This window comes from Mixophyes fleayi, chromosome 5 (assembly GCF_038048845.1).
Source record: "Mixophyes fleayi isolate aMixFle1 chromosome 5, aMixFle1.hap1, whole genome shotgun sequence".
NCBI classification, from domain to species: domain Eukaryota; kingdom Metazoa; phylum Chordata; class Amphibia; order Anura; family Limnodynastidae; genus Mixophyes; species Mixophyes fleayi.
This window is the reverse complement of record NC_134406.1, coordinates 205272430-205299323: the sequence shown is the minus strand read 5'-3', so window position 1 is coordinate 205299323 and position 26894 is coordinate 205272430. Positions and strand designations below refer to the sequence as shown.

General features: G+C 40.7%; 1 protein-coding gene across 13 annotated transcripts in view; it reads left to right on the top strand.

Annotated features, from left to right (window-relative positions):
* PTPRM (protein tyrosine phosphatase receptor type M) overlaps positions 1–26894 on the top strand; it is a 609439-nt gene that overhangs the window by 290482 nt on the left and 292063 nt on the right. For all 13 annotated transcript variants that reach the window (XM_075213321.1, XM_075213318.1, XM_075213315.1 and 10 more), the window contains exons 8-9: positions 12859–13167; positions 15747–15856. In XM_075213321.1, the coding sequence (XP_075069422.1) occupies positions 12859–13167; positions 15747–15856 (419 nt within the window). The remainder of the gene's footprint in view (positions 1–12858; positions 13168–15746; positions 15857–26894) is intronic.

Genomic DNA, 26894 nt, shown 5'->3' with positions numbered 1-26894 from the left:
ACTCAGCACTTTTATCCTTAGTACACATTTCTTTTTTTGTCCTAGAAATTTGGCCTTAGCTTAAGTATTTGTATTTCCACACTCCTTCTTGAACGTTCATTGTCCAACACTTTCATAACTTAAATCTTTATCAATATTACTTAATAAATAATACATATGTTTTCACTTCCCCAATTAATTACCAAATGTTAGAATATATGATTATCATCTGTATCTGTTATATTACATTAAGAACACCTTTGTAAAGGTTTTACTTGTGTGATAGATACAATATGCCACACGTAAGTGCCCCCAGTTCACATTATGACACACGTAAGTGCCCCCAGTTCACATTATGACACATGTAAATGCCCCCAGTTCACATTATGCCACACGTAAGTGCCCCAGTTCACATTATGACACATGTAAATGCCCTCAGTTCACATTATGCCACACATAAGTGCCCCCAGTTCACATTATACCACACAGTGTTGCACCCAGTTCAATTTCAAATATGTAGCCAACTATATGAGCGGCTCACCTCTTGTCAGCACACACGTCTTCAGTTCTGCAACGGAACCTGGGAGGATCTGCTGTGCATGCAGATCAATTTCGTCTGTCTTCAGTTTTACTGCAAGCATCTCTGGCGTGCCAGGTAAAATTGTGGTGCGTGCCATATCTGGCACGCATGCCAAGGATTGCCAACCCCTGCTCTAGTGAGTGGACAAACACCAACTCTTAGTTATTGGGCAATGACACTGGATCTGGCTTGTCCTCAGGTGGACTTGTCTTCTGATGCTTATATCCAGATCTGGGGACATTTACACTTTACAGTGTCATGATTGGTGATTAGTACCCAATGTGGTCCCTTCCACTGAGGCTCTATATCTGATGTACATGTATGTATGGTTGAATGGAATAGCTCTGCTCATCTGTTTCCATGGTTTAGGCATTTTAGACCTGTAAGACATCAACACGTTTGATTAGAATCATGCAATAGCTTAAAAACCATTTCATCACTGCAAGTCAATGAGCTTAGGAGAAACAAGAGGTGAACAAAGTGGTCCTACATGTTGTCTCATATGGGCTTAGAGCAATTTTCCATTGGTGGTAAACCTTATACTGATCAGAGTAATGGGAAGTGTGCCTGGCCATGTCAGTCCAAGCTTCTGCACACATTTTAGAAATCTTTTTTTGTTTTATATATTAAACAACATTTTGGGGTATATTTACAAAACTGCGTGTTTGAAATAGTGGAGATGTTGCCTATAGCAACCAATCAGATTCTAGCTCTCTTTTTGCAGAATGCACTAAATAAATGACAGCTGGAATCTGATTGGTTGCTATAGGCAACATCTCCACTTTTTCCAACTCGCAGTTTAGTAAATCTAGCCCTTTGTCTCAATACATACAATTCAAAGCACATATTCAAAAATACAAGAATTCTACATTTGAATAAAACCTGCCCGGATATTACAAAGGGTCCCCAATGTGGTGTAGTGTCACTCTTTTTGTATTTTTACTTTTCATATTGAGTGCTCTACAGATGGGGCAAGTTTAACAATAATGTTGTGTTGTGTGCCACCAAGGTGAAATTGGGCGCATATGTGTCAGTATTTACATTTGATATTGCCCTGCCTTTACTCAGGGCTGGTTTTGTTGATACATTTGGGAATGTGTGGTTGAAGGACCATACGTGCTACTTGACAACTATCAGGAGAGCACCATGAATGACCAAGATGCATCAAACATCCTGTCAGACTCCAGGTAGATTGTTCTGATCTGGGGCTTGTTCTCCCGAATATAGGAAAGAAGATGCATACATGAAAATACATTTCTGTGCATAGGTGCAGTCTCAAAATATGTCCAGCTGTACATCACTAGCATATGTTTTACATCCGGAGCAATAAGTGGGTATACTCATTACCCATGATAGCATTTGGAAAGCATAGATAGCACAGAGATGTAGCTTGACCGTGTTAGCAGTAAATGCAAGAGTTGAATTACTCTATTTGTACACTATATAGTAATGTAATGAAGTGTCGCATACACAACAGAGAAATAAATGTCATAAATTATAACTAAATACCAACACAAATACAAATTAAATTAAAATACAAACATCTGTTGCTTTCTCATTTAAAGATCTTCTTTCCTGCTGCAGTCAATTGGAAATATCATTTAAGTAAAGCAAATAGACAGCCACAATTTAATATAATATAGCAGCCACACTAATGACTTAAGCACTATCAGCTGTAGAGTCAATTCCCTATGAACAAATCAGAAGTGGTTTGCTAGTGAGGCTGATCGTCATCATCATGGCTTATTATTGCACCAGCCCTCCAGCATGCGCAAGAGATGCACCTCCTGATAGGTCTATGTGTCTGCAGTCAGGTCTACCGCCGCTGCAAAGTCATGAACATGTCCTTACTTTACTGCTCCTAAGTTTAGGATGCAACAAAGTCTACATACGGACATAATCATACACATTTTTGATATATGAAAATGCATATATTATGCAAATAAAACGGACATATATCTAACTCATGAACCTTCTTTAAGATTAGCGGTGGGATACAGATTAGGTGAATGTGAAAGTAGCGCATGAGGAAAGGGCTGCTGTTTTAGCTACTGTATGAGTCAAAGCATTTCCTAGCAACAAAATAAAAAAAGACAATATTGTGCAATATAAGGACCAATTTTTAATCTGTTTCCCTCCAATGAGTACAAATCATGTTTTTTTTCACAGTGCCCAAAATTATGCACCACGTCAAAGGCATAGTGAGAATCAGTAAAAATATTGACAGCGTATTATTCAGCAACCTAAGCTGAGTAGACTGAAAGCAAACGGTTCATCATCATCATCATCATCATCATCATCACCATTTATTTATATAGCACCACTGATTCCGCAGCGCTGTACAGAGAACTCACTCACATCAGTCCCTGCCCCATTGGAGCTTAGTCTAAATTCCCTAACATACACACACAGAGGTCAATTTTTTGATAGCAGCCAATTAACCTACTAGAAGGTTTTTGAAGTGTGGGAGAAAACCAGAGCACCCGGAGGAAACCCATGCAAACACGGGGAGAACATACAAGCTCCACACAGATAAGTCCCCTCCTCCGCCCCTCTAGCGGTGCTTTGAGCTCACTGAGTTACTGTGATTATTGTTTACTGTACTGTGCTGTCTCACCTCGTATTGTAATCTCGTTTGTCCCTGTACGGCACTACGGACACCTTTGCTTTGCTACGGGCCCCATTGGAGCTTACAGTCTAAATTCCCTAAAACACACACACAAACTAGGGTCAATTTGTTAGCAGCCAATTAACCTACCAGTATGTTTTTGGAGTGTGGGAGGAAACCGGAGCACCCCGAGGAAACCCACGCAAACATGGGGAGAACATACAAACTCCACACAGATAAGGCCATGGTTGGGAATTGAACTCATGACCCCAGCGCTGTAAGGCAGAAGTGCTAACCACTAAGCCACCGTGCTGCCCTTTTAACAGTTACTTAAAAGAACTGGTTGTGAGAACATACTATATATCCTGAAACTAGACTCTTTCACATTTCTGAGACATAAAACTTTATCACTGGATTGTGTAAATGAGTGTCTTGTATATTAGCGTGTACTTGGTTACCTGATACATATGTATATAGTGATGATTTATCCTGATATTTACAGGTTCTGCAGTAAGAATTTACCCTACTTTGTTTGTATAATGAAATCATAGACATTGAGATACAGCATTTAAAATGTCTTAGTTACATTTTTCATCTGGGGCATCAAAGAGTCAATTAAAGCTGCAATCATCACATTTTAATTTTCATATGGTACATCCAAATACACCCCTTCTGGAGAACAGTACATTGCGCATCCCAAATTACAAAGTTAGGAGCTGATGCTGATTTGGATGCATGCGTATCCATAAAAAATACTGTAAATAGACACATGTAAAAAAATAGCGTATTTACGTCCATTTACTGTGCTGGACACATCTCAAAAGGAATCCAGCTCGCCACCATTTGTCAGGTTTATGTCAGGTGTACATCAGATACATTTACACTCAACCAGATCATACGTACAATATTTATTTTAACACTTGTTTTTATAGCAAAAAACGCATTGACTATTAGGTTCAATTTACAAATACAATATTATATGACTACTGACAGGCATGTCTGACTCTATGGGGTATATTTACTAAACAGCGGGTTTGAAAAAGTGGAGCTGTTGCCTATAGTAACCAATCAGATTCTAGTTATCATTTATTTAGTACCTTCTACAAAATGACAGCTAGAATCTGGTTGCTATAGGCAACATCTCCACTTTTTCAAACCCGCAGTTTAGTAAATCTAGCCCTATGTGTGGGTCTGCATCAAACAAAATTCTGCGAACACAACCTTACTAAACGTGGACTGCGTTTATATGTCCCTTCCCTCCCGATTGCCACCTGTCCAAGAGTATGGAGGGGCAAATTTGTTTTACCTTTTTTTTTTATTTTGTAGGCATATGCAGAACAAATTTTCACATTTTATGCTAAAACAAGTGGGCGTATGACCCACTCAGCGGTGGCCCCTAATTTTTTCCAAGCAGATTCATAGACGTTGATGGGATTCTAAAACTCCCTCTCCCATCTATAGTGAAATTTAGAATTTCCAAATCTACCAATTTAGTTTCAGTATCTGAAACTATATTTTTTCTCATAAGAGTCCATACTTGGCTATATGGACCAATTCAGGTAGGACTTTTGTTTTCCATCCAACATCAATGTTTTTCAGCTTGGTTGCAATGAAAGTCTGCAGGCCATCCAACTAAGCTGCCGGAACAGCATCAGGACCAGGGGCTGGCTGGCAGCCTTCAGCCCGAGAGGCAAGCACACAGCACTGGCCCATAAGTAGTGGCCTATCATTAAAGGGTTAAAGGGTTGTTTTCGGTATAATATATATTTATCAATTTTAAAAAGTGGTTATTTTATAAATGCAAATCTTAAATAATGAACTTATTTGGCACCCCCGCATCACTCATCCAAAATGAACCCACATGTCCAACTGATCCAAAATGCCACCACATGCCAGTCAGACCTGCCACGCGCTCCAAAATAGTCCTCAAATGCCACATGTACTCTGAAATCTATTACTACTACTGATACTGATACTGTTACTGTGTCTTCATATGTCATCACTCTACTTCTTCCCATGCCATGCACTGACAGTGTACTGGCTCATGCAGTCACTCCCCATCTCATCCTTACATGCCATCACTGTGCCCCCAAGGCCCCTACTAGTGCCATACAGGCTCTCATGGGTATCGCATAAGCGAAGGGGACTGTTCTCTTGCTGTTCTCAAGGCCCCCACGCCTTTCTTCCTCCTGTGCAGCAGCTCACTTAAAATAAATAGCTCCGTGGCATCACTAACAAGCGCTGCTCTCTCTTACATGGAGGGAGCACACTGTTAGTCATTGATTTCTTGCCAAACAATGGTGTTCAGGACACAAATAAGAGATTTACTGGCAGCTACCCACTTCTCCTCAAGCTCGCATCTCCCTCATCAGATGTGTGGGTATATAAAGGCAGTAATCTCTGATGTAGCCTCGGCCATGATCTACCACACTGACAGGACTTGAGCGTGGTAAAGGGTCTAGGCCAAATGTGAGCTATTCCTAAGTTGCGCATCAGGCCCAGTTTCTAATATTTTGGGTGGCATTTAAGTAAATCCTCCCTTAAGCTTTTCTTTTTCTGCTTTATCTTGTTGTTTTTATGTAGTTTTTGTGGTAGTAGTGAATGTATACAACAAGGTTTTTAGAAACCACTTGTTTTGCCAGTGAATATAAAAATGGATGAACTACTGAATAGAAAAGCCTGAACACATGAAAACATCATTACTAATTTAGGGTGTATTAACTTCAAGTGCCTAGTCCAACTTTAAATACAGCAACACTTCCCTGGTCTGACCACACTTTGTATATTGAATCTAATTATTTTCACTCCTCTGATTTCACTAATTAATTACCAAGTTGACAATGTTTTGTAAGAGCCAATACATTGGTGAGTTGGTCATTAATTTGTACTTTGAAAAGAAGTGTGAAGTTAAAATTAAATGAAAATGATAAAAATATTTTGCTATTCCCAGTCTTTCCCTGCCAAAGTCATTCTGTTTGAGTATTCCCCAAAGCCTTTCAAACTTGCAAAGTAACCATTTACATGGAACTCCGTTTCTCTGTAAAAGCAAAATGTCACAAAACCTTTTGCGATATAAAAACTGTTTAGTAAGTGAACCCATCCATACTTCTTTTTGGTTGACCGATGAGGGGAGTGGATTCCAGGAAAATATGACTAACTTTTTAAAAGAGTTGTTTGTTCTGATAAAAAAAAAACCAGAATATAGTGCAGCGCAATACCTACACCTTGCAGTGATTATGACTTCCAAAAAAATGGCAGCCGTACTCACTTTTACCACAATTAAGTACAACTTATATTGCATAGTATGGCTATTAGTTTAATTCATAATGGCTGTGTTATCCTTTTATGCTAAGAAATTACTCTACATTCCCCTAACCATTGACTTATCAGCATTGCCAGTTTCAGACAGCTATGTGCCTGTCTACCCAATGACTTCTATGTACCTGACGTTCACCGTTAAACATCTGGTAGTAAACTGAAAATGTGTTAAGCGCTGTATTCTGAGTTTCAGTGGAAGTATTTCATATAGATGGTGAAAGAAATTTCGAAAACCCTATTTTGCTAATATTGATTTGCATATATGCCAATGGCATTTGGAGTGCGATTTAAAGAAACTGTTGCTAGCGGACAGGTGAAATTAAAATGTATCTTTGCACTCCTCCACTTTTCATTTATCAGCAAGAAACATGCTTGCTCCATAGAAAAAAAAGCATAAAATTACTTATGCACTTGCTTGTCTGTCTTCAGACTTCTCTAGAATTACCCTGTCAAGGAATGCAAACCTAATGTGCAGTTGTAGCAAGTAACATTTCTCTGCTGCAAGTTGATGTCTAAGTAGATTTGAAAATAAAAGGGGTTATTATAACGTGATTGTAGCACAGAGAGGTATGTCATTTTAGCAGGAGTTTCATTTTTTTTCTAGTAAGCAGTTGTTTTGTTTTATATCATTTATATTTGTTTCTGGTTGTACCTGTGAAGAAGTAATAAAATTGCTTAAAATGTATTATCTGTGGGGTTTCTTAAAGGGCTGTAATAATACCCCAGATCATTTAACAAACTGTAGATCTACTTTCTAAGGCACGTACTACAGTCTGGGGGAATTCAGTTGACCAAGTAACGAGGCCCGTGTACCGTAACTAAGGTAATAATACGCATTATTACCGTCAGTTTGGTAATTTCAACACAGATTTTTGCTCGCAGCTCTGAGAGCCACAAACAGAAATCCACGTTACCCGTCATTTGAATTCCCCCCTATGAGTATAAAGTGTTGTGTAATATGTAAGCTCTATATAAAAAAAAAGTTAATAAATGTGACTTGCAGGTGTTTCATCAATGTACAGAGGAACATTACTGTATAATTCTACCATTGCAGAGAGGGGGGTGGAACACTGGTATTAAAAATTGTAGAATGTGATGAACATTTTTAGTTTTGTTAACAAAAAATGGTAAAAATCTAGGCGCTACAACCTGTCATATAATTTTATGTAGAATAATGTCCATTGTCCAATACTTTACAAATATTATTCAATGTCCAATGATGAAATGTTGATTTCTTCAAATTTTCAGACTCAAGATGTCAATTACCACATAAAAAACCAATGTAAAATATCACAAATATTGAAGTAGGTCACACACTTTCAAAATAAAATAGTTATGCAAGTAAGTAGCATGTGACTGCTATAACCTGACACCCTGACATTCATAGATCTCTTCAGCAGCTCTGTCCCTTCTGAAAACCAACTTGCAGATGTACATCATACTTGCCAACATTGGCAAGTACTGCTTCAGAAGATCAGGGGGAGGTAGGCGTGTTGGGGGTGGGGTCCGATGGGTCACATCATTTGCCCCTGCCTCCCAAACATCAATGACTGTGTCTGGCCAATTATAGCAGGGGGGCGGGGCCACGATGATGCACGACTTACGTCCTAAGCCCCGTCCCTTTACTATTGTGGCGATTAGGAATCGGGAGATTGCCCTGCTCTCCCAAAATTTCGTGAGTCTCCCGGACATTCTGGGAGAGTAGGCAACTATGATGTACATTCAAATGATCATCTCCTCCTCTCTAACCAATGCGTTTCAATCCCCTCTGAGATCTCTATCAAGGTGATAAATACCATTAGGGGTGAAAGGAGGAAATTACACCACTGCATGAAAAAGAAACATGTTATATACACTTAGGGTGTGAGGTTATAGCAGTCACATGGTGAGAGAACACCTAATAGCATGACTATTTAATATTGCAAGTCTGCATAGTATGGCTAGTAGTTTAATTCATATCGACTGCATTATCCTTTTATGCTAAGAAATTACTCTACATTCCCCTAACCATTGACTTATCAGCATTGCCAGTTTCAGACAGCTATGTGCCTGTCTACCCAATGACTTCTATGTACCTGACGTTCACCGTTAAACATCTGGTAGTAAACTGAAAATGTGTTAAGCGCTGTATTCTGAGTTTCAGTGGAAGTATTTCAATCCCCTCTGAGATCTCTATCAAGGTGATAAATACCATTAGGGGTGAAAGGAGGAAATTACACCACTGCATGAAAAAGAAACATGTTATATACACTTAGGGTGTGAGGTTATAGCAGTCACATGGTGAGAGAACACCTAATAGCATGACTATTTAATATTGCAAGTCTGTTATCTACTTCACTATTGTGTTATTATTCTGTGTATTTTATGTGGTAATTGACATCTTCAGTCTAAAAATGAGAAGAAGAGGATATTTCATCATTGGACATTAAATAATATTTAAAAAATATTGGACAATGGACATTATTCTTTATGAAATTATATGATAGTTTTCTACCATTTTCTGTTACTCTGCATTGTTGATCTAGTTAGAATTCTTCTGTTGGACAGGGCAGCTGTGATTGTGTTGGAGAGTTCTGGGAGATTGTTTTTCTTTTTGTATATTTAGTTTTGTTTCTGGAAAAATGTATCTAAACCTGAGTTGAGGGAAGAAAAGACTACTTGAAATCTAGATTTATCTAGATATAATACATATGCCTTAAGTTGTAGAAACATATTATTAATATTTTTTATTTATATAGTGCCACCAAGACTAGAGAAACGGCCATAGACACATTCATGCATGTTTATTATTATTTGTTTCAATATATTATTTCCACTTTGTAAACATTTACCTGTGGGGTGAATTAATTTCATTATTTAATTTTTCTGGTTAGGATCATGAAATACAAAAAGTGGCCTATGGGGATAAAAAATGTAAATCCAGGCCTGCTCATACAATACTATTGCACTTCGGTATCTGGTATATTGTGGATGAAAACAGCCACGCTTGCTATTTTAAGTAGCGATGTCGGCAAGCCAAGCTTCGTTCTGCGTCACAAGTCAAGGAGTATTGTTGTAAGAGTGTATAACTGAAATAAAACTGAAACTGGAATGAAAGTAGACTGAACTTAGACTCAGGGGGCCTGATTTATTAAGAAAAGGAAAGCAAAAAAATGAGTAACTTATCCTGGAGAACATTTACTCCTTTTTTTGCCTTACTTTCCTTTATGAATCAGGTCCAGGATATCAGGACATAGTTTACTCAAACACTGGATTCCAAGTTTTAAATAAGTAGCAATCTGGCTTCATGATATTAGCAAAAGTCTCTGCAGTGGCACTGCTACCATCTTGGTCAATGAGCCTAGTTATAGGGCTTGATGGGACTGAATGCAGACTAGATCAGGACTCTTAGAATTGCTGGACTCCTAGGGGTAAATGTATCAATTTGCGGGTTCTTCAACACCCGTGTGTTCAGCCTCTTCCGCGATTACATTTCAAGCGGCGCTGCATTGTAAAGGGTTAACTTCCCTTTACAATGCAGCGCCGCTTGAAATTTAATCGCGGAAGAGGCTGAACACGCGGGTGTTGAAGAACCCGCATATTGATACATTTACCCCCTAATGTGGTTAGTAGAAAGGATAAAGAGAGAAACAGGTTTGTGTGCCAGAGGGGCTGTCAATGTCAAAGATGGTATTTATTTATTTATGGTTCTTTATTTATTGTATATATAGTGCGATCATATTATGCAGTGCTGTACAGTGAATATTTAATAATTTACCTCAGTCACTGCCTTGGAACTGACAGTCCAACTTCCCTATCACACACAGACACACACACACACACACACACACACACACACACACACTAGGGTCCATTTTTTGTCTGCAGCCAATTAACCTACCAGTATGTTTGTTGAGTGTGGGAGAAAAACGTAGTACCCAAAGAGGAAAATTATTACATAAACACGTGAATTATATACAAACTTCACACAGATAGGGTCCTGGTCTTAGTTAATTGGTTTTGCCTGCCATTGATGTACCCTATACAAAGCCTACCCACAGCTTGTCCTCTGCAACCCAATCTAACTGTCCTCCCTTAGGTGAATCCAGGCACCCCTAGCAGCTTAATTGAAACCCCTCTAACAAAGCCTTGCTGTGCAGAAGTTAAAGACATTAGACTGTAGTGGTTTTTTTTTTACTCCAGAATGATGACTGGCCAGGTTTGTTTCAAGAAGAAGAAAGTCAATTTGGTCAATGTTGGAGAGATGGCAACATCCCATTATCTGTCGTTAAATCTGCGTTTTGGAACTGAATTAAAGATTTCCAGTACAAAAGGAAAGCAAAAAAAGCAAAATGTCCCTAGTAGGCATATTTATATTCCTGCACAGCGATAGTACACAAACCAAATACGAATGGAGCCCCTGCAGCAATATCTTTTATTCCTAAGCCAGGTTTTGATTATCATTGGCAGTATCCTCAAATTACGTCTTAAATGTCTCAGAGATGCAGAAATTGAGTTTCAGGGGAAAAAAAGAGCCACAGTTGTAAAAGAAGCTACAGTTTAAATGAACTATGAATTGTACCAGCAATGGAAATTGATTCTATCAGTCAGTTCCTGTGCTATATAGCAAACAGAGAAGAAGCTAGGATCACTGATTAAATAGGATTCAGAAGTGCCACAGGCTAAATATGGGCCTGCTACTCCCTGAGGTCAGAACTGCACCTGTCAGGCTTCACTGCTTGATACCCAGCTTAAGCTGGCAGGAGAAGAGCACTGGTGTATGTCGAACGCTTCAGGCATAGTCAGGGGAATTGATAGGCATTACCTGCCTAAACTTCAGGCATGACAAACATTGCACTCTGCAGGGAAGAAATCTGGCTCTCTTATCATGAATCAGTGGACCTAGAGTGTGTCAGTTCACCTCATGATTCATGCCAATGGGGCCTATCATAAATGGAGATAATTCCATGGGAGACACTGCTAGTTTATCAAGTAAACTGGGGCACAGTAAAAACAGCTTTGTAACCTATAACTAAAGTAATAAAAAATAGAAATATATACCTCATATAACAGTGATGTGTGGCAAAAACATTTTAGTAGAAAGTTCACTTTCTCTTAAGAAACTTCTTATTTTTTCTACAACGTTACTTACAGCATAGAGTTATAACACCGCATACAGTTAGGAGCAGGGCTATATTATTTTTTATAGAGGAACATCATGTATAGACTACTTTTTAACATCCAAGACGTTACAGCTACTCTATTACTTTACCATTTGTTCTAATAATTTGCAAATTATTAACGTCACCTGAGAAATACAAAACATTGCCTGTGCTCAAATATATCTTGAAAGACCTGCATTATTATTACAAAGAATATCATACAATGTGTTCAATTTGGCCCTTCTGAACATCTGTGTACGGCATAGTCGTTACGAGTTTATAATCATTGTTTTGTTTACATTTTGCTGGCACATATAGTAAGGTGTCGCATGTAAAGTACATTTCCTTGTGAAGCAGCCCCTGTTTCCTTTGTTCAGGAAATGAAAGGGTTAAATAAGTGGCCGGAGCCTAGAACTTTGGACATTATTGCATCACTGAAACATTATTGGTAATCTGGAAACTTGATATTGTGAGGCTGGCTGTGCTCAGGAAGGACATAATGCAAAACTTCATGGTATAGTAACTGTCTAATAAAGAAAGGGTTAACTAAGTGGTTGGAGCCTAGATCCTTGGATAGTATTGCATCACTGAAACCTAATATGGAACCTTGATATTGTGAGGCTGGCTATGTTCAATAAGAACATAATGCAAACTTTTAACATCTATTAAATTCATAGTAAAGAAAGGGTTAACTAAGTGGTTGGAGCCTAGAACCTTGGATATTATTGCATCACTGAGACATTATTGGTAATCTGGAGCCTTGATATTATGAGACTGACTATGCTTAGGAAGAATATAATGCATAAGCAAACCTTTATGTTCTAGGAACTGTCTGGTAAAGAGATGGGTAACTAAGTGGGTGGAGTCTGGAACCTTGGATATTATTACATCACTGAGACATAATATAGAACCTTGATAATGTGAGTCTGACTATGCTCAGGAAGAACATAAGACATAACCAAACCTTTATGCTCTAGGAACTATCTGGTAAAGAAGACACTAAGCCAACGTTGCCACTTTTTGTACCAATGAATCCACATCTGCCTTTTGCTCTAATAACAATAGTAACATGATAAGTGTGCTTCCACTGGGGTACATGTCATGTATCAGACAGTTTTATTGGATCGCTGGTAAATATGTAAACTTTTCCTCTGTTTATTGTTTCATTTGAAGATGCATTTAATAGTATTACATCATAGCACTAAATTGTTAATAATATTCTTTCTAAATAGATCCCATGCATGGTCCACGGAAACTGCAAGTGGTGGAAATAAAAGCCAGGCAAATAACCATTCGCTGGGAACCGTTTGGATATAATGTTACACGTTGCCACAGATACAACCTGACCATTCTCTACAGATACCAGGTTGGAGGACAGGAGCAAGTAAGAGAAGAAGTGAGCTGGGATGCAGAGAGTACACACCCCCAGCACACAATCACAAGTCTTACACCTTTCACCAACGTCAGTGTCAAACTTGTGCTCATGAACCCGGAGGGCAGGAAGGAAAGTCAGGAACTTGTAGTGCAGACTGATGAGGACGGTAAGATCTATCCCAGTGGTTAACTTCATTAGCAACTAAACTTATTTTTAATACTTAAAACAAATTGATCATAATATAATATATTTTTTCCTAAAATCTACTGTATGCTCAGACACACATATGTGTTTTAATAAACAAAATGAGGACAAATGAGAATTTATCACCATAAGTGTATTTAATGTGCTGTGATGAGTCATTGAGGAGAGCAAAGCAAAAAAATGGAGTAATTTTGCACCTGAGCAAAACCATGTTGTATTGGAGGGGGAGGTAAATTTAAAATGTGGGGAGAGATTTATAGTTGAGGTAGGTCATGTCCTAGATCAACTTTAAATTTCAGTGTAAAAATAAAACAATCAAGTATTTGTGTGCTACATGAAAAAAACAGCCAGTATTTAACTTATGTGCAAAGTAGTAAACTAATTTGCACCCCTGCATTGTAACAAGGGGCCTGATTCATTAAGGATCTTAAATTAAGAAGTTTCTTATTTAAGTCTCCTGGACAAAACCAATGCAAGGGGTGCAAATTAGTATTCTGTTTTGCACATAAGTTAAATACTGACTTTTTTTTCATGTAGCACACAAATATCAACTTTAAATTTCAGTGTACAAATAAGCTATCAAGTATTTGTGTGCTACATGAAAAAACAGTCAGTATTTAACTTATGTGCAAAACGGAATACTAATTTGAACCTCTTGCATTGTAACATGGTTTTGTCCAGTTTCTTAAGATAAGATCCTTAATGAATCAGGCCCATGGTTTGTTCAGGATCAAATTTACTCCTTTTATTGCCTTGTTCTTCTTAATGAATCAGACCCTTAATGTTTAATGTTGTACTTCAAGAAATTACTTTTTTGACAATCAATGCTATCCTCCATCAAACTGCATACTCCCTATTCTGCACTCCCCCCTCTTGGCCCCAAAAAACTATGAGCTGTATGTACTGCAAGGTAGATATCTATGATATCTGCTGCGATGCAGTGATAGTAAATAAGAATTTTGAGGTTAACTGACGTTTTCGGAGATTGAACACACTTTTTACTTTCATAAATAAGCCCCATTGTCTCTGTTTGACCTTCCCAGGGTACTTCTACATTCATATGTTTCCTCTTGGTTATTATGTTCATGGTCTAACCCACCTGTGCACTGCAACTCAAATTAATGCAGATATTCTCAGTTCTAGACTGGCCAAGTTAGAAAGCGCCCCACCAGTGACGAGGTCTTCTCTGTTAAGGAGAGACCCAACGCTGATCTGCACTCTAAGTCTGTGCAATAGGCGGTTTTAGTAAAACTAATAATAATGGGCTCAGCTGAGAACCTTGGGGAGGAGCTAAAGTCCCCCCCAGTGAAGAGGAGAAATGCATTTAAAAAGAAAGAAAACAAGAGGCCAAATGAAAGCAGTTTAGTGCTTTTTTTTTTTAACAAAAAAAAAAAAAGTCTATAATGTGAAATAGAAAGAGAAAAGAATGTGTATTGTTGAGGCACTCTAGGATGTTCCGTATGATAAAATGAATTAATCTTTATTTGTTCTCATTAAAATATTCATGAATCCTGATTTCCGAAGATGGTAGCAAAATATATAAAAAAAAGTTAATTGTGAAGTAATGATGTGACTGTGAAATAAAGTGATTTAAAGTGAATTAAAGTTGCAGTCAATTGTTAATGAAGATACATTCACACTATGTGGATGTAATATATCCGTACCATTGGTTTTATGGCCATTATATCACAAGAGTTGAGTACTTATTCATGTTTATCGTAAAGGGGGCAGAGTTGCTAGATATCATATAGTCTGTAATGAGAGCATATCTGTGTGAATGTATCTTCATTAACAATTCAGATCCCTTTAGCTGTAATCTAGGAACATTATAATTGTCCTCTTTTATTATTACCCTCTATAGAAATTGAATATAGAGGAGATACATACATATTAGGGGGATTATGTGCAATTGTATCACTACCCCTCCCTCCCACATAAATCATGTACTACTACTTTTCTATTAAATGGATAAGTGTAATTGTAGCGGTGAATAAGTACTGCTAATGCTACTCATAACATACAGAGATGTGGTCATCGTTTAACCAGATTATTGTGTGTACTCAATCACATTTGATCATGATATGTGCAGGTCTGAACATTTGCAGCCTATGTATGTACAAATGTTGGGCTAAATTGGTCCCATACTACCAAACTGACCACCAACATTAACACATGTGTGGCCACCATTAAAATCACTATTTCAATGAGAGACAATGTCCATAACTTCCAAAAAGTGTTAATTTAGCAGGACAGTTGCTAAAAAGATAAGTACAAGATAAGTACAAAGATAAGATAAGTGGAGAGAGGGAGGGAGGGGGGAAGTGGGGGACCTTATCTGTGGAGGGAGGGGGACCTTATCTATGGAGGGAGGGAGGGAAGGAAGGAGGGAGGGGGGAAGAGGAGTGTCTTGCTAATGATCTTCCCCATGACAGGTCATGACAATATGTACAGATATGTATATCTCATGCAGGATTCATGTGCATTATACTAAACTGCAACATTATGGTTGACAGTATTGCACGTTGTTTCTTTATATGCTAGTTCCGGGTGCTGTACCTTTAGAGTCAATCCAAAGCAGCACATTCGAGGAGAAGATCTTTCTACAGTGGAGGGAACCTGCTCAAACATATGGCATAATTACGTTGTATGATGTAAGTGACTTTTATTTATGTTGTAATGTTATATGTCTCGGTGAAGCATGTTTCATTTTAATCAATATAAGGCACAATTATTTTGTTGTAGTTTTGTTTTTAGTATAGTGTACTAATTGAAACAAAATCTACTAAATTTGTATGTCTTTAGCAAATCATTCGTTCAATGGTAAGCCACAATAGTATATGCTCTAGTGACTTCTATTTTCTGTAACTCAGGCTATAAAAAGTCCAGAGAAAAGCAAGTATTCATTTTTTTAATTTGAATATTTTTATTAATGAATTGTTGCCCAAGTGTTCCATGGGGTGGACCATATATATTTCATCACATGCTCACTAGCTTCATTATTGTACAAATATCATGTTCATATCCACTATTGCAAATGTCATGCAGTAAGGACATTCAGAGAGCTGGAGGAATTCACAAAGATGCCATGGTAGGCTGCTGGCAATTTGACAACCTTGCGGTATAATTTTATAGAGGCTATCCAAGAAGCTTGAAGTGTGTGAACCAAAAACAAAACTAGCAACAATGTAGGAGATTGGAGGGCATAATGGTGTAAAGAGTTGGACAGGGATTAGATAGGAGCAGGAATACTAGACAAACATGTGTTTTAGAGAAATTTAAACAAAACTAAAATGTAAAAATCTGCCCACAGATTTGCTGGAGAACAATATTCTGATTAGTTGGTCACACACTGCATGACCTAAATTGTTCAGGTCTTATGGATTAATCATCATCATCATTTATTCCTTTTGCTCTGCTACTCATAACATACAGAGATGTGGTTATTGGTTAACCAGATTATTTTATGTATTCAGTCACTTCTGACCATGATTTTTTCAGATCTGAACGTTTGCAGCCTATATATGTAGAAATGTTGGGCTAAATTGATCCGATACTACCAAACTGACCATTCGCATAGCACATGTGTGGCCAGGGCCACCATCAGGGCGGTACGTCCAGTACTGCTGTGAGGGGCCCGGGCAGACGGAGAGGTCTGTCCGGGCCCCCTAGTCTGTCCCAGATCATCATCACCATTTATTTATATAGCGCCACTGATTCCGCAGCGCTGTACAGAGAACTCACTCACATCAGTCTAAATTCTCCAACACCCACACACACATACAGACAGAGAATAGGGTCAATTTTGATAGCAGCCAATTAACCTACTAGTATGTTTTCGGAGTGTGGGAGAAAACCGGAGCCCCCGGAGGAAACCCACGCAAACACAGGGAGAACATACAAACTCCACACAGTACCAGAAGCCCGTACTTCAGCTTCCAGTCCCAGATTCAACAAAAAAATATTTAAAACTTTCCATAAAAAAAACATTAAAAAAAAAATGCTTTATTTTAATATTAAAGCTAATGCCAACCTGAAATGGCGTTTCCAATCGGAAGACAGCAGCGGTATTTGTCCTTTCCATGATGAATATGCTTTCCCATGTTTTTGCAAGGGGTATCATCATCGGATGAGGGGCTTTGATAGATAAAGAAAAGACCTACTTCCAACAAAAGCTCCTGACGGATCTAGGGCTTTTCTCCAATGGATAAATAGATCCCTTAGTTTTGCACAGTTTGAAATATAAAGTAATAGAATAAAAAACATACAAATTCTAATCAAATACAATGATCATGTATTGCATAGGATATAGAATGCTCTTCTCAGCTGCTTGCATAAATCAGTACTTTTTATAGAAAACATAATTGTAACTCACAACTGTAGAGTAGGTTCGTTTATATCCTTGTCTTGTATGCTAATGTGAAGCCGTGCCAGTCGAACACATGAATGATAAGAAGGTAGATTTCTGTGGATTGTTCAGGGACAATAAAGTAAAAATAGCACAATGGTCACTTTCAGTGCATTTAGCTTGTGTTTCTTTGCATGAAGCCTATTATAAGAGTAACAAGCAGGTGTAATTTAAAAAGTAAGCTGCCATGTATTGGAATGCAAATTCTGCACAATTATATACTGATAGGGTTTCTAAAATAAAAACCTTCCCTGCCTAATAAGAGACCTTTACCTGAGCACATAGGCAGGCGGATGACAAAGAACTGAACAGTCTAAACTGTCACGCTGTAATCATGAGTAAGGCCCCTCATCTAACCCAACTAGCTGTTGTTTTCCTGCTTTTATATAGATAGACTGGCATTGTAATGCAGGAATGATCACAAACTAAAGAACAGAACTGCACAAAACTTAATCATTTACTTAGTTTTTTTCTAAATTGAGCTGTCAGGAACGTAAAGATCCTTTCATCATAATGAGTGAATCTAAACATATAGATCATAAGGATAGCACTCTATAAATAGAGGACATCTGAGTTTAATAAATAAGACATTGCTTGAATTGTGTGCCGACACCAGAGGTTTATATAAAGAGCTAGAAAAGTGTGTGAAGAAGCAGATGCGGAAAAAAATGTTCTTTTCCCCTGTCAATCAAGCTCCTGACAATTGGTGGAACTCTTAAGTCACAGACGCTTTTGCCAAGTCAGAGTTGTCAGTTTTTTGACAGTTGGAAAAAGAACAAAAGATTACTGAAATATTTATTTATTTTGTCCCTTAGCATACATGTAATTGTCCTGAAAAAATGCACCCGAATTTTCAGTGCAAACTTCTGAAACACTGCTTCTAAAATGAGAATTTTTTGGACTGGTAAAAGGCGTAACAATAGTTTGTTTATGCTGTAACTGTTTGCACCAGTCACCCAGCTTCATTTCACCAATGTCTGGTAATTAAAAGGACGCTAACAGGAACAGATTGATTTGTTTTGATAGTTCCATATCTAATGATGCACCAATTATATGCACAAAAGATAAGATGCAAATATCACTCATAAAAATAATTGGCAATGAGCTGCTAAGTTTGAAAAGTTGATGGTTTCTTTCTCATTTTGCCTTAACTGATAATATATGTATTCAAATATGAGATTTTCTAATAGAATGAATAAGTTTATTTTAGTGGAACCAAGAAATTATACACAAATATGTTATAGTAAAGGGTAAACTGAAGAGTTTTACATTTCTGTGGTTGTCAAAACAGCTGAATTGTTGTAGGAAACCATTAAAATGCTTAACGGCTGATAACCTTTCCTTACCTTATACTCTTACCATTTAACTACCATAAATAAAACACAGACAACCTAAATGTGGCGAAAGCAAAGGAAATTTATTGTAAGGTATGGTAGTGGAGAAAGAGAGCAGAGTCGACCTCCACCAGGCAAACCAGGATGCCCCAGCATTTACCATGGACATCCCCAAACGGGGGACAACCACACACCCCAAGGTGCACATATCTACCTCAATGGGGCCACAGCCCCGAGCACTACAGAACCCTCCCCCTTTCTAGGCTAACGGTAGCAACCACAAGACAACCCGCTCGGGAGGTACTTGGACCGAGACTAATAGTCCATTCCATTGAAGAAAGGTGGGTTAAGTGTGCCCGCTACCATAATGTGCCCTTACCACTGGCTGTCGACTGTACTGCAATTTCCGGCCACGCCCAGAACCTTAAGAGCAAAGGCCTGCCACCACACCTACAAAACTTCCGCTATGCCCCTATAAGCATCCCCTATAAACAAACACATGCCTCATTCAAATGTACACCATTAGACCGATAAAGACCCGGATTCTGAAAACAGATAAACGGATGCTCATATAATAAGGTCAGGCCACGAGGCACGTACCCAAGCCAACTCGGACTGAATTGTGAAAATCAGATCCAACGACATACCAATACCCAAGTCATTTCCACCAAGATGAACGACCAACACATGAGGCACACCACGTTTGCAATCTCGCCAACCAAAAGCTTCCTAAAACCTGTCCACCTTAAACCCCTCTGACCAATCCACTTAACCACCGACCCCGGAATGGCTGATGTATCCCCTGCTGCCAAATGCAACGCAGCCTAATGCACATATGAGTGTCCTAACATCCAGATCAGCTGCGGGGTCTTGTGGTCTGTAAGAGGCAGTGAAAAACAAACATAAACGTTAGCATCATACCAAAAAGCATTTCCAGCAGCTAGAATGGAAAAAGAAAAGCAAACCAGCAAAAGAACCAGAATGGCCCATAGACTTTATGATGCACATCCATGCCAGGCGAATCAGCAGTCCACCACACAAGAAGTACACATTCTCACAAGTAGAAGATGGCAACAAAGAGGGGAGCCGAAACACAAGCGAAGGTAAACCATAAACCTTGTGGTGCCAAGTGCCAATCAGGCCCTACTTTTAAGGAAAAAAATTGACAAATCCCTTTGCGCCCTGCTTCCAAAAGCATGAGCAGCCGAAACCCTGTGAATCCACAGCAGATTAGGTTCAGGAGAGCAGAAAAGTCAAGAAAGAAGAGAGGGTCGAACATAACGTTTATAAACATCAGTTTTCCATCTGCCTAGCTCCTTTATGGCAGGCTCTGACGCCCCCGCAACCGCAGCAGATGTAGCAGCCCCAATGTGGAATGAATGTGTGCCAAACTGAGAACAATCCAGACCCACGGCCGTCAGAGTGTGTTTAAACACCACCGAAAATTGGTACCTGGTGAGAGGAGAACCATCGCCATGCACCAACCAAGGGAGAGCCCCACTCGGTCTCAGGAAAGCAAATTGACTTATTATCACAATAGGGCATACAGAGCAACCAACCCTTGGAACCATTGTAATCCAGTGCCCCAGCCCCAACTGATCAGATTTAGATTTTCTCACCTTACAACACACCAAGCTGCTAGATATTACTACGTGCTGCCCAAGCATACCTGATAGGGGGAAGACCTAGAGGAAGTGACTAGCTCGCTCACCCGCAGAGCGCCAAAGTATAGCATAACAAAGGCCGCGCAAAACAAAGCAACCTCGTAGCTGTCCCGAGCTACACCCAGGATAGCGGCCAGCAGACTGCCCAGCAAAGAGTCACTAATAGGCCGCCTCTGATCTGGAAATCAAAAAACTTTTCGTATAGTCTGTCTCACCCTTCATCCTAGCAAAAAACGATATCCCTGCCATAAACGCTCTAGACCTGCCTGATTGATAACTTGCCCAGACAAAAGCAAGCTTGCGCTTGTCCCCACCTTCCTCACCACCAAGGCCTTGGCTTCGGAGTGCGCACCACTCAGTCCAAGCAGCTTGATACTTTTCCGAGTCGGAGGGGCCAGGGAATATTCGGCAAGCCACTCTATGTCTGCTTGACAATCTGCCATGCCGTAAGGGGAACAGGGTAAAACCGTTAGGGATGCCCCAGGAGCCAAAACTCTAAACCTTTCCATGTGCCCCCTGGACAACGCATCCTCCAACTCATTCTCCACTCCAGGCACATGCCGACCTTGAAAGCATATGTCGCAGGCAAGACAGCGCCGAACAACCTACGCAAGGGCCCCTTTGCCTATTGATCGCCTGCACTACCCCAAGGTTGTCGCACCAGAAGACTATTTGCTTCCCAACCAAACTGCCTGACCAATGCTCCACCGCAACAATTACTGGGAAAACCTCAAGGAGTGTCAAATTAGCCGTCCAGCCGGACATCACCCACTCCTCGGGCCATGGGGCAGCACACCACTCCACGGCAAAATATGCCCTGAAACCTACCAACCCAGACGTGTCCGTAAAGAGCTCCAGCTCTGGAATGGACACAGCAGGACCAGGCCACAACCGCACGCCATTAAACTCCTGAAGGAACAGGTCCCATACCGCCAAATCCTCACGGATTTCCTCCAAGAGTGAGATTTGACTATGTGGACGCCTGCTCCCAGCCGTCGCCCTCTCAAGCGTCCGACAAAATACCCGTCCCATGGGTATCACCCGGCAGGCGAAATTGAAACGCCGCAACAATGCCTGAGCCTGCCGCAATGTCACCTCCCTGCCCTAACGCCTCCCTTATTGCTCCCCGCAGCTTATCCACTTTGTAAAGCGGTAAACAACAGAGGCCCCGGACAGTATCTATCTCAATCCCAAGGTACGATAGCCGGGTGGTGGGGCCTTCGGTTTTCTCCCCCGCAACTGGCATACCAAGAGAATAGAATAGAGCCCTAACCACAAACAGCATATCCTTGCAAGTCTCGTCACCCTGGGCCCTACCAACAAGAAATCATCCAAATAGTGGGCGACTCCTTGATGGCCCATGCCCGCGCAGATACACCAGTGTAAAAACACACTGAAGCATTTGAAGAATGCACAGGACACTGCGCATCCCATAGGGAGGCATCTATCTACATAATATCCCTCCTCCAACTTGAAACCCATAAAAGGAAAAGAATCCGAATGAAGAGGCAACAAACAAAAAGCCGATTCAACGTCAAAATTCCCCAGCAATGCCCCTTCGCCAAATCCCCGTACAATGTCAAGGACTGGCTCAAAGGACTGGTACGTAACCCTACAAAATTTCTCTGGGATCGCGTCGTTCATCGAAAAACCTTGGGGAAATGAGAGGTGCTTAATGAGTCGAAATTTCCCCCGCCACCTTCTTAGGAACCACCCCTACTGAGGACACCACCAAGTCCCGGTACGGCAGGTTCCGAAAAAGTCCACTCATGCGCCCCAGCACCACTTCTCTATGGACTTTCGCTAACAACATCTCTGGGAGCAAACTGTCCGATTTCAAATTCCCCCCTGTATCCGACTGAACCGGGCCCACGATAGGAAACCAAAACCCATAAATAAAACCTTCTCTCAAAAACTCTGCCTCTTACCTACGCGGATAGTGACTAAGCCATCGGCTCAGGCTGACCAAATTAATCAGCAATCCTGCCTTCCCCAGCGCCACTGCTAGGCTGGCTACTTGCGCCACCTCTTTTATCCTGCTTGTAACCTCCCCCACACTTAATGCATGCGTGAGTAAATCTACATCCCTGCCCGTGAGGGCAACTTGACCGGTGGAAGAGGTAGCAGCGGCCCTTGCTGAGAAAGGGCGCGTTACCCCTCATTCGCCTTGGCTGCCGCTGCGACGTTGAGGCCGCAGCCCCTACCCCCCAACCGTCCGGGGACACTTTCAGACATTTTTTCACATCCTTATACCCGAGCATCAGGCTGGCGTGCCCATCATATTTCTCCTTAAACACCTCCTCATAGACAGCCAAACCCCAGGGCAGGAGGACACGTACATCTCGTGCACAATGTGCAGATATTTTAACATGTCCATCCATTCCCCAGGGCGTGTCTCTAAGTAACAGGCGGCAAACAGATATGCGCCTGACAGCCAGTTCTTATAGGACTTGTAACTGGCTTTGCCCCGCCTCCCCGGGCCATCGCCGCTGACACCGATTTCTTGCCCTGCTGGGACACGACAAACGTATCGACAAACCGCCCCCTATCGATCTTACTCCTGACTGACTTCCTGACCCCCTGAAATATGCCTGTGCTCGCGCAGCGCACTATTTCATCTCCTGTAAGCCTGGAACCCCTGAACTGCCCATTCCTGCCCACCTCAGCGCGCTCGAACTGGCGAGGAACAAAATGTTTATGCAAGCGTTTCACTAACCGTTGGGGACTACCTTGTGATTCTGAAGATGACATGCTAGAACTATTGCTACCAGACCACAAAGGTTGCTCATCATATATATCATATACATTCATCTCACCTTGCCGCACAGAGCCGCCTTCTGAGCCTCCCCACTGACTTTCCATCTCAGCCCCAACCGAGGCCTGCCGCTCCGGAGGTACGGACCTGGAAATTCGACCATCACTGAAAGTTCCGTCATCTTCCTTCTCTGCCTCAGCCGAGGCCTGCCGCTCACGGGACACCGACCTGGAAATTTGACCTCTACCAAAAGTACCACCTGGAAGAGAAGCCACTGACACAGATCCAAAAGACATAGACCGGCGCCCCCGACTGGCCACCGCCTGGCATGACCGGGCTGCCCTGTGCCCTCTCTCACCCTGTCTGCCCAAACCTTCACTCCCATGGGCCGACCTACTCCTGGATCTGTCTTCAGCCTGGCTGTCACCGTGACAGCCAGGCACCAGGATGCGATCACAGGGGTGGAGGATTCATTCCCCCTGAGATCATGTGATCTGGCTGTCACAGGCAGTGAATACTTCCTGTCTGAGTGCACAGTATTGTGGGACCCTATTCAGCAACAGGCAGCCTCACTATTGGCTGCCTGTTGCTTTCTACTGACCACCAATTCATTTAAACGACACCCCCAGCGCCATTTCCCTCCCCTGCGCCGAGTGGCAAAAAAAAATAAGAAGAAACAATTCTAATAATAATACAAAGTGATACAGCAGGCAGCTTCCGGACAGCCTTGTTACACCACTGGCTCAATAGCAACCAATCAGTTTCTAGCTGTAATTTTGTAGAATGTACTAAATAAATGATAACTAGAATCTGATTGGCTGCTAATAAATAATCTGAGCACCTTCCTCGGACTCAGAATAAGCAGAATAAAAACGTTCTATTGGTTATTACTGACAGCCTGTCATAGTCTAGAGCTGGTGTGGTTTTATCAGGGGGACCTCACACTGTTCACCCCCCCAAACCCCCCCCCGACATTAGTGCTACTAGCCCAGACTATGAGCACGTTTTTGGGGGACACAAACTGTTTCTTTAAACTATTTATTTTACTATGACCCACCTCATGATTATATGCTTACAGTGTATTTTCATACATATTTTGATACGTTTTAAACCTATCCTTGTGTAGAGGCATTTACTTGTTTATTTTGACTTGCACCTCCTGGCTGACTCACAAGATAATGACTGCTAATTAATCATGCATACACACCAGGTAAAAAAGGACTAGCCTGTTTATTAATTGCCCTGGCAACTGGAAGGCCAATAAATCAATGTATTTCAAATAGAAAATAATTTAAAGTGGTTTGTGGTAGAATATAAGTTGCATACAAATTAAAAATATGAATTTGGTACTGAAAATTAACATGAAGATAACCACTTTACATGACAATTAGTAATGTCAATGCAATGAACAGCATACATGTTGAAGACAAAGAACATCAGATAACAATAACTTGCCCTTTCCTGGTGCCAAACTCCTTACTTCTGGCGGGCGTTGACATCAGTCACTGGGAAGTGTAGTTTGCAGCCCCTGATGACGCCTTGAACTGCCCCTAGCTAGCAGCTTCTCCCTCAGCTATTTTTCTACTCCCTAGGCCCAGCTTCCCTGAACAGGTAAGTGCTTGGTCCAGGTGTCACATGGGTTTAATGAGTACAGTTTGTTTATTGGTCTGAAACACATGATAAACAAACTATACACTGGTACATTAAAACACAAATGAAACCACTTTTGGAAACAAATTTATATAAAACCTAGTGTATTTCTGACTCAAAAAAGATACCTGAAATAAAAAGTATGTTTACACTTATGTAAATCTGTCTTTAATGTAGTGTGTGTGCCTTAATGTCGGGAAAACTAATATTGCTTATGAGAGTAGTCTTATCTTGTATTACTGTGGGGCTGTTTAATAGCTGCTGCTTTTATTATAAATTTGCACTCACTTAGGTATATTTTCCTACTCTCCCGAAATTTCCAGGAGGCTCCCGAATTTCGGAGAGTACTCTCAGAATCCTGGAGGAGTAGGTAACCTCCTGGAAGTGATAGAAGCGCCCCCTGCTGACATGCCGTGAATTTTGGCATTTCCCTGCTGGGGGCTTAGTTACGGTGATGCAATGGCTACTCCACGCCCCCTCCTATCCCTGTCACATGACTGCTCTTTTGGGATCTCCCGGAGGAGGAGTTTGAAAAGTAGGCAAGTATGCTCTTAGGTAACAGTAATTAGGTGGATGGACTACAGATTGGTTGATTCAAACACAGGGGCATCACTGTTATTACTACAGAAACATTATTACTGTACTATGTCTCCTCATTCTATTCACATTGTATAAACAAAAAAACATTGTTGCTCTGCACTCACCAAATACACAATTAATGCTCTTCTAACTTTTTTCTGAATGAAAAACAGCGAATGTTTGTTCCACTCTGTCACAAAGTCTGAGGTCACATGACACGGGTAGGAGGGGACGTAGTGACTTATTTGCGTCACCATAGTCACGCCCCCACTATGAAATGCCTAAATTCATGGCGATAAATAGCGAAGGGCGGGGCTTAATGACGCAATTAAGCCCCACCCCCTGATATTCAACGCTGTGAATTGTGGCATTTTTTAGGATCTGGGAAGATTGCCATCTCTTCCCTGAAATTAGGGAGCCTTCCGGGAGAGTAGGCAAGTATGAGCTAACTAACTCACACACACCAAAATATATATATGTATATTAATTTGAAAATAAAAATAAAGCTAGTTACACTAGATACACTAGACAATATCTAGCTATAGCAATCTGGGTTGAATTGAGAAAATGATATAAAAGAAATACAGTGTTAACAGTAGTTATTCAACTTAACACAGGAATACTGCAATTGAAAAGCAAATGATAAATAGAAAAGCAGATAATTGTTTACTAAGTTGAACGGTTAACCTTGGAAGGTATATGTCTGTGAATATAAGAAGAACAGGTATTGGATGAATTAGTATTTAGCTTTATTAGCATAATACTTGTGCTACAGGTGAAGGTTTTAGTATAATGTCCATTGTATGAGGGTGGGAGAAAATAGAACTACTGGCTGATGTGCAATGATGTGCTGCAACCAATCAGGGATCAGACTTTAGCAATCTGATGTAGTCAAATTAATGCATACTTACCTACTTTTGCGAAGCTCTTTTCGGGAGAGGGGCGTGACTGGAGGGCGGGGGGACGCGGCCAAAAAACTTTATTTTGGCCCCGCCCCTCGCGACAGAAATGGCGTTTTGCCGCGGGGGCAGGGCCAAAATGTATTCATTTAGTGGTGGCAGTAGCGGGATGCGGGACATTTGCCAGCTCTCCCGGGAGTTCGTGAGACCGACCCGAATTTCGGGAGTCTCCCGGACATTCTGGGAGAGTTGGCAAGTGTGAATTAATGACGCTATTATAATTGGTTGCTGTGGGTTATGACTAGTGTCCTACTTGTTTTATAAATAAAACCTAATATTATTTTAGCATTTTGGCTTTCATTGAAATCTCAGTAGTTTATCTCACAGGGCTCTGCAAGCACCA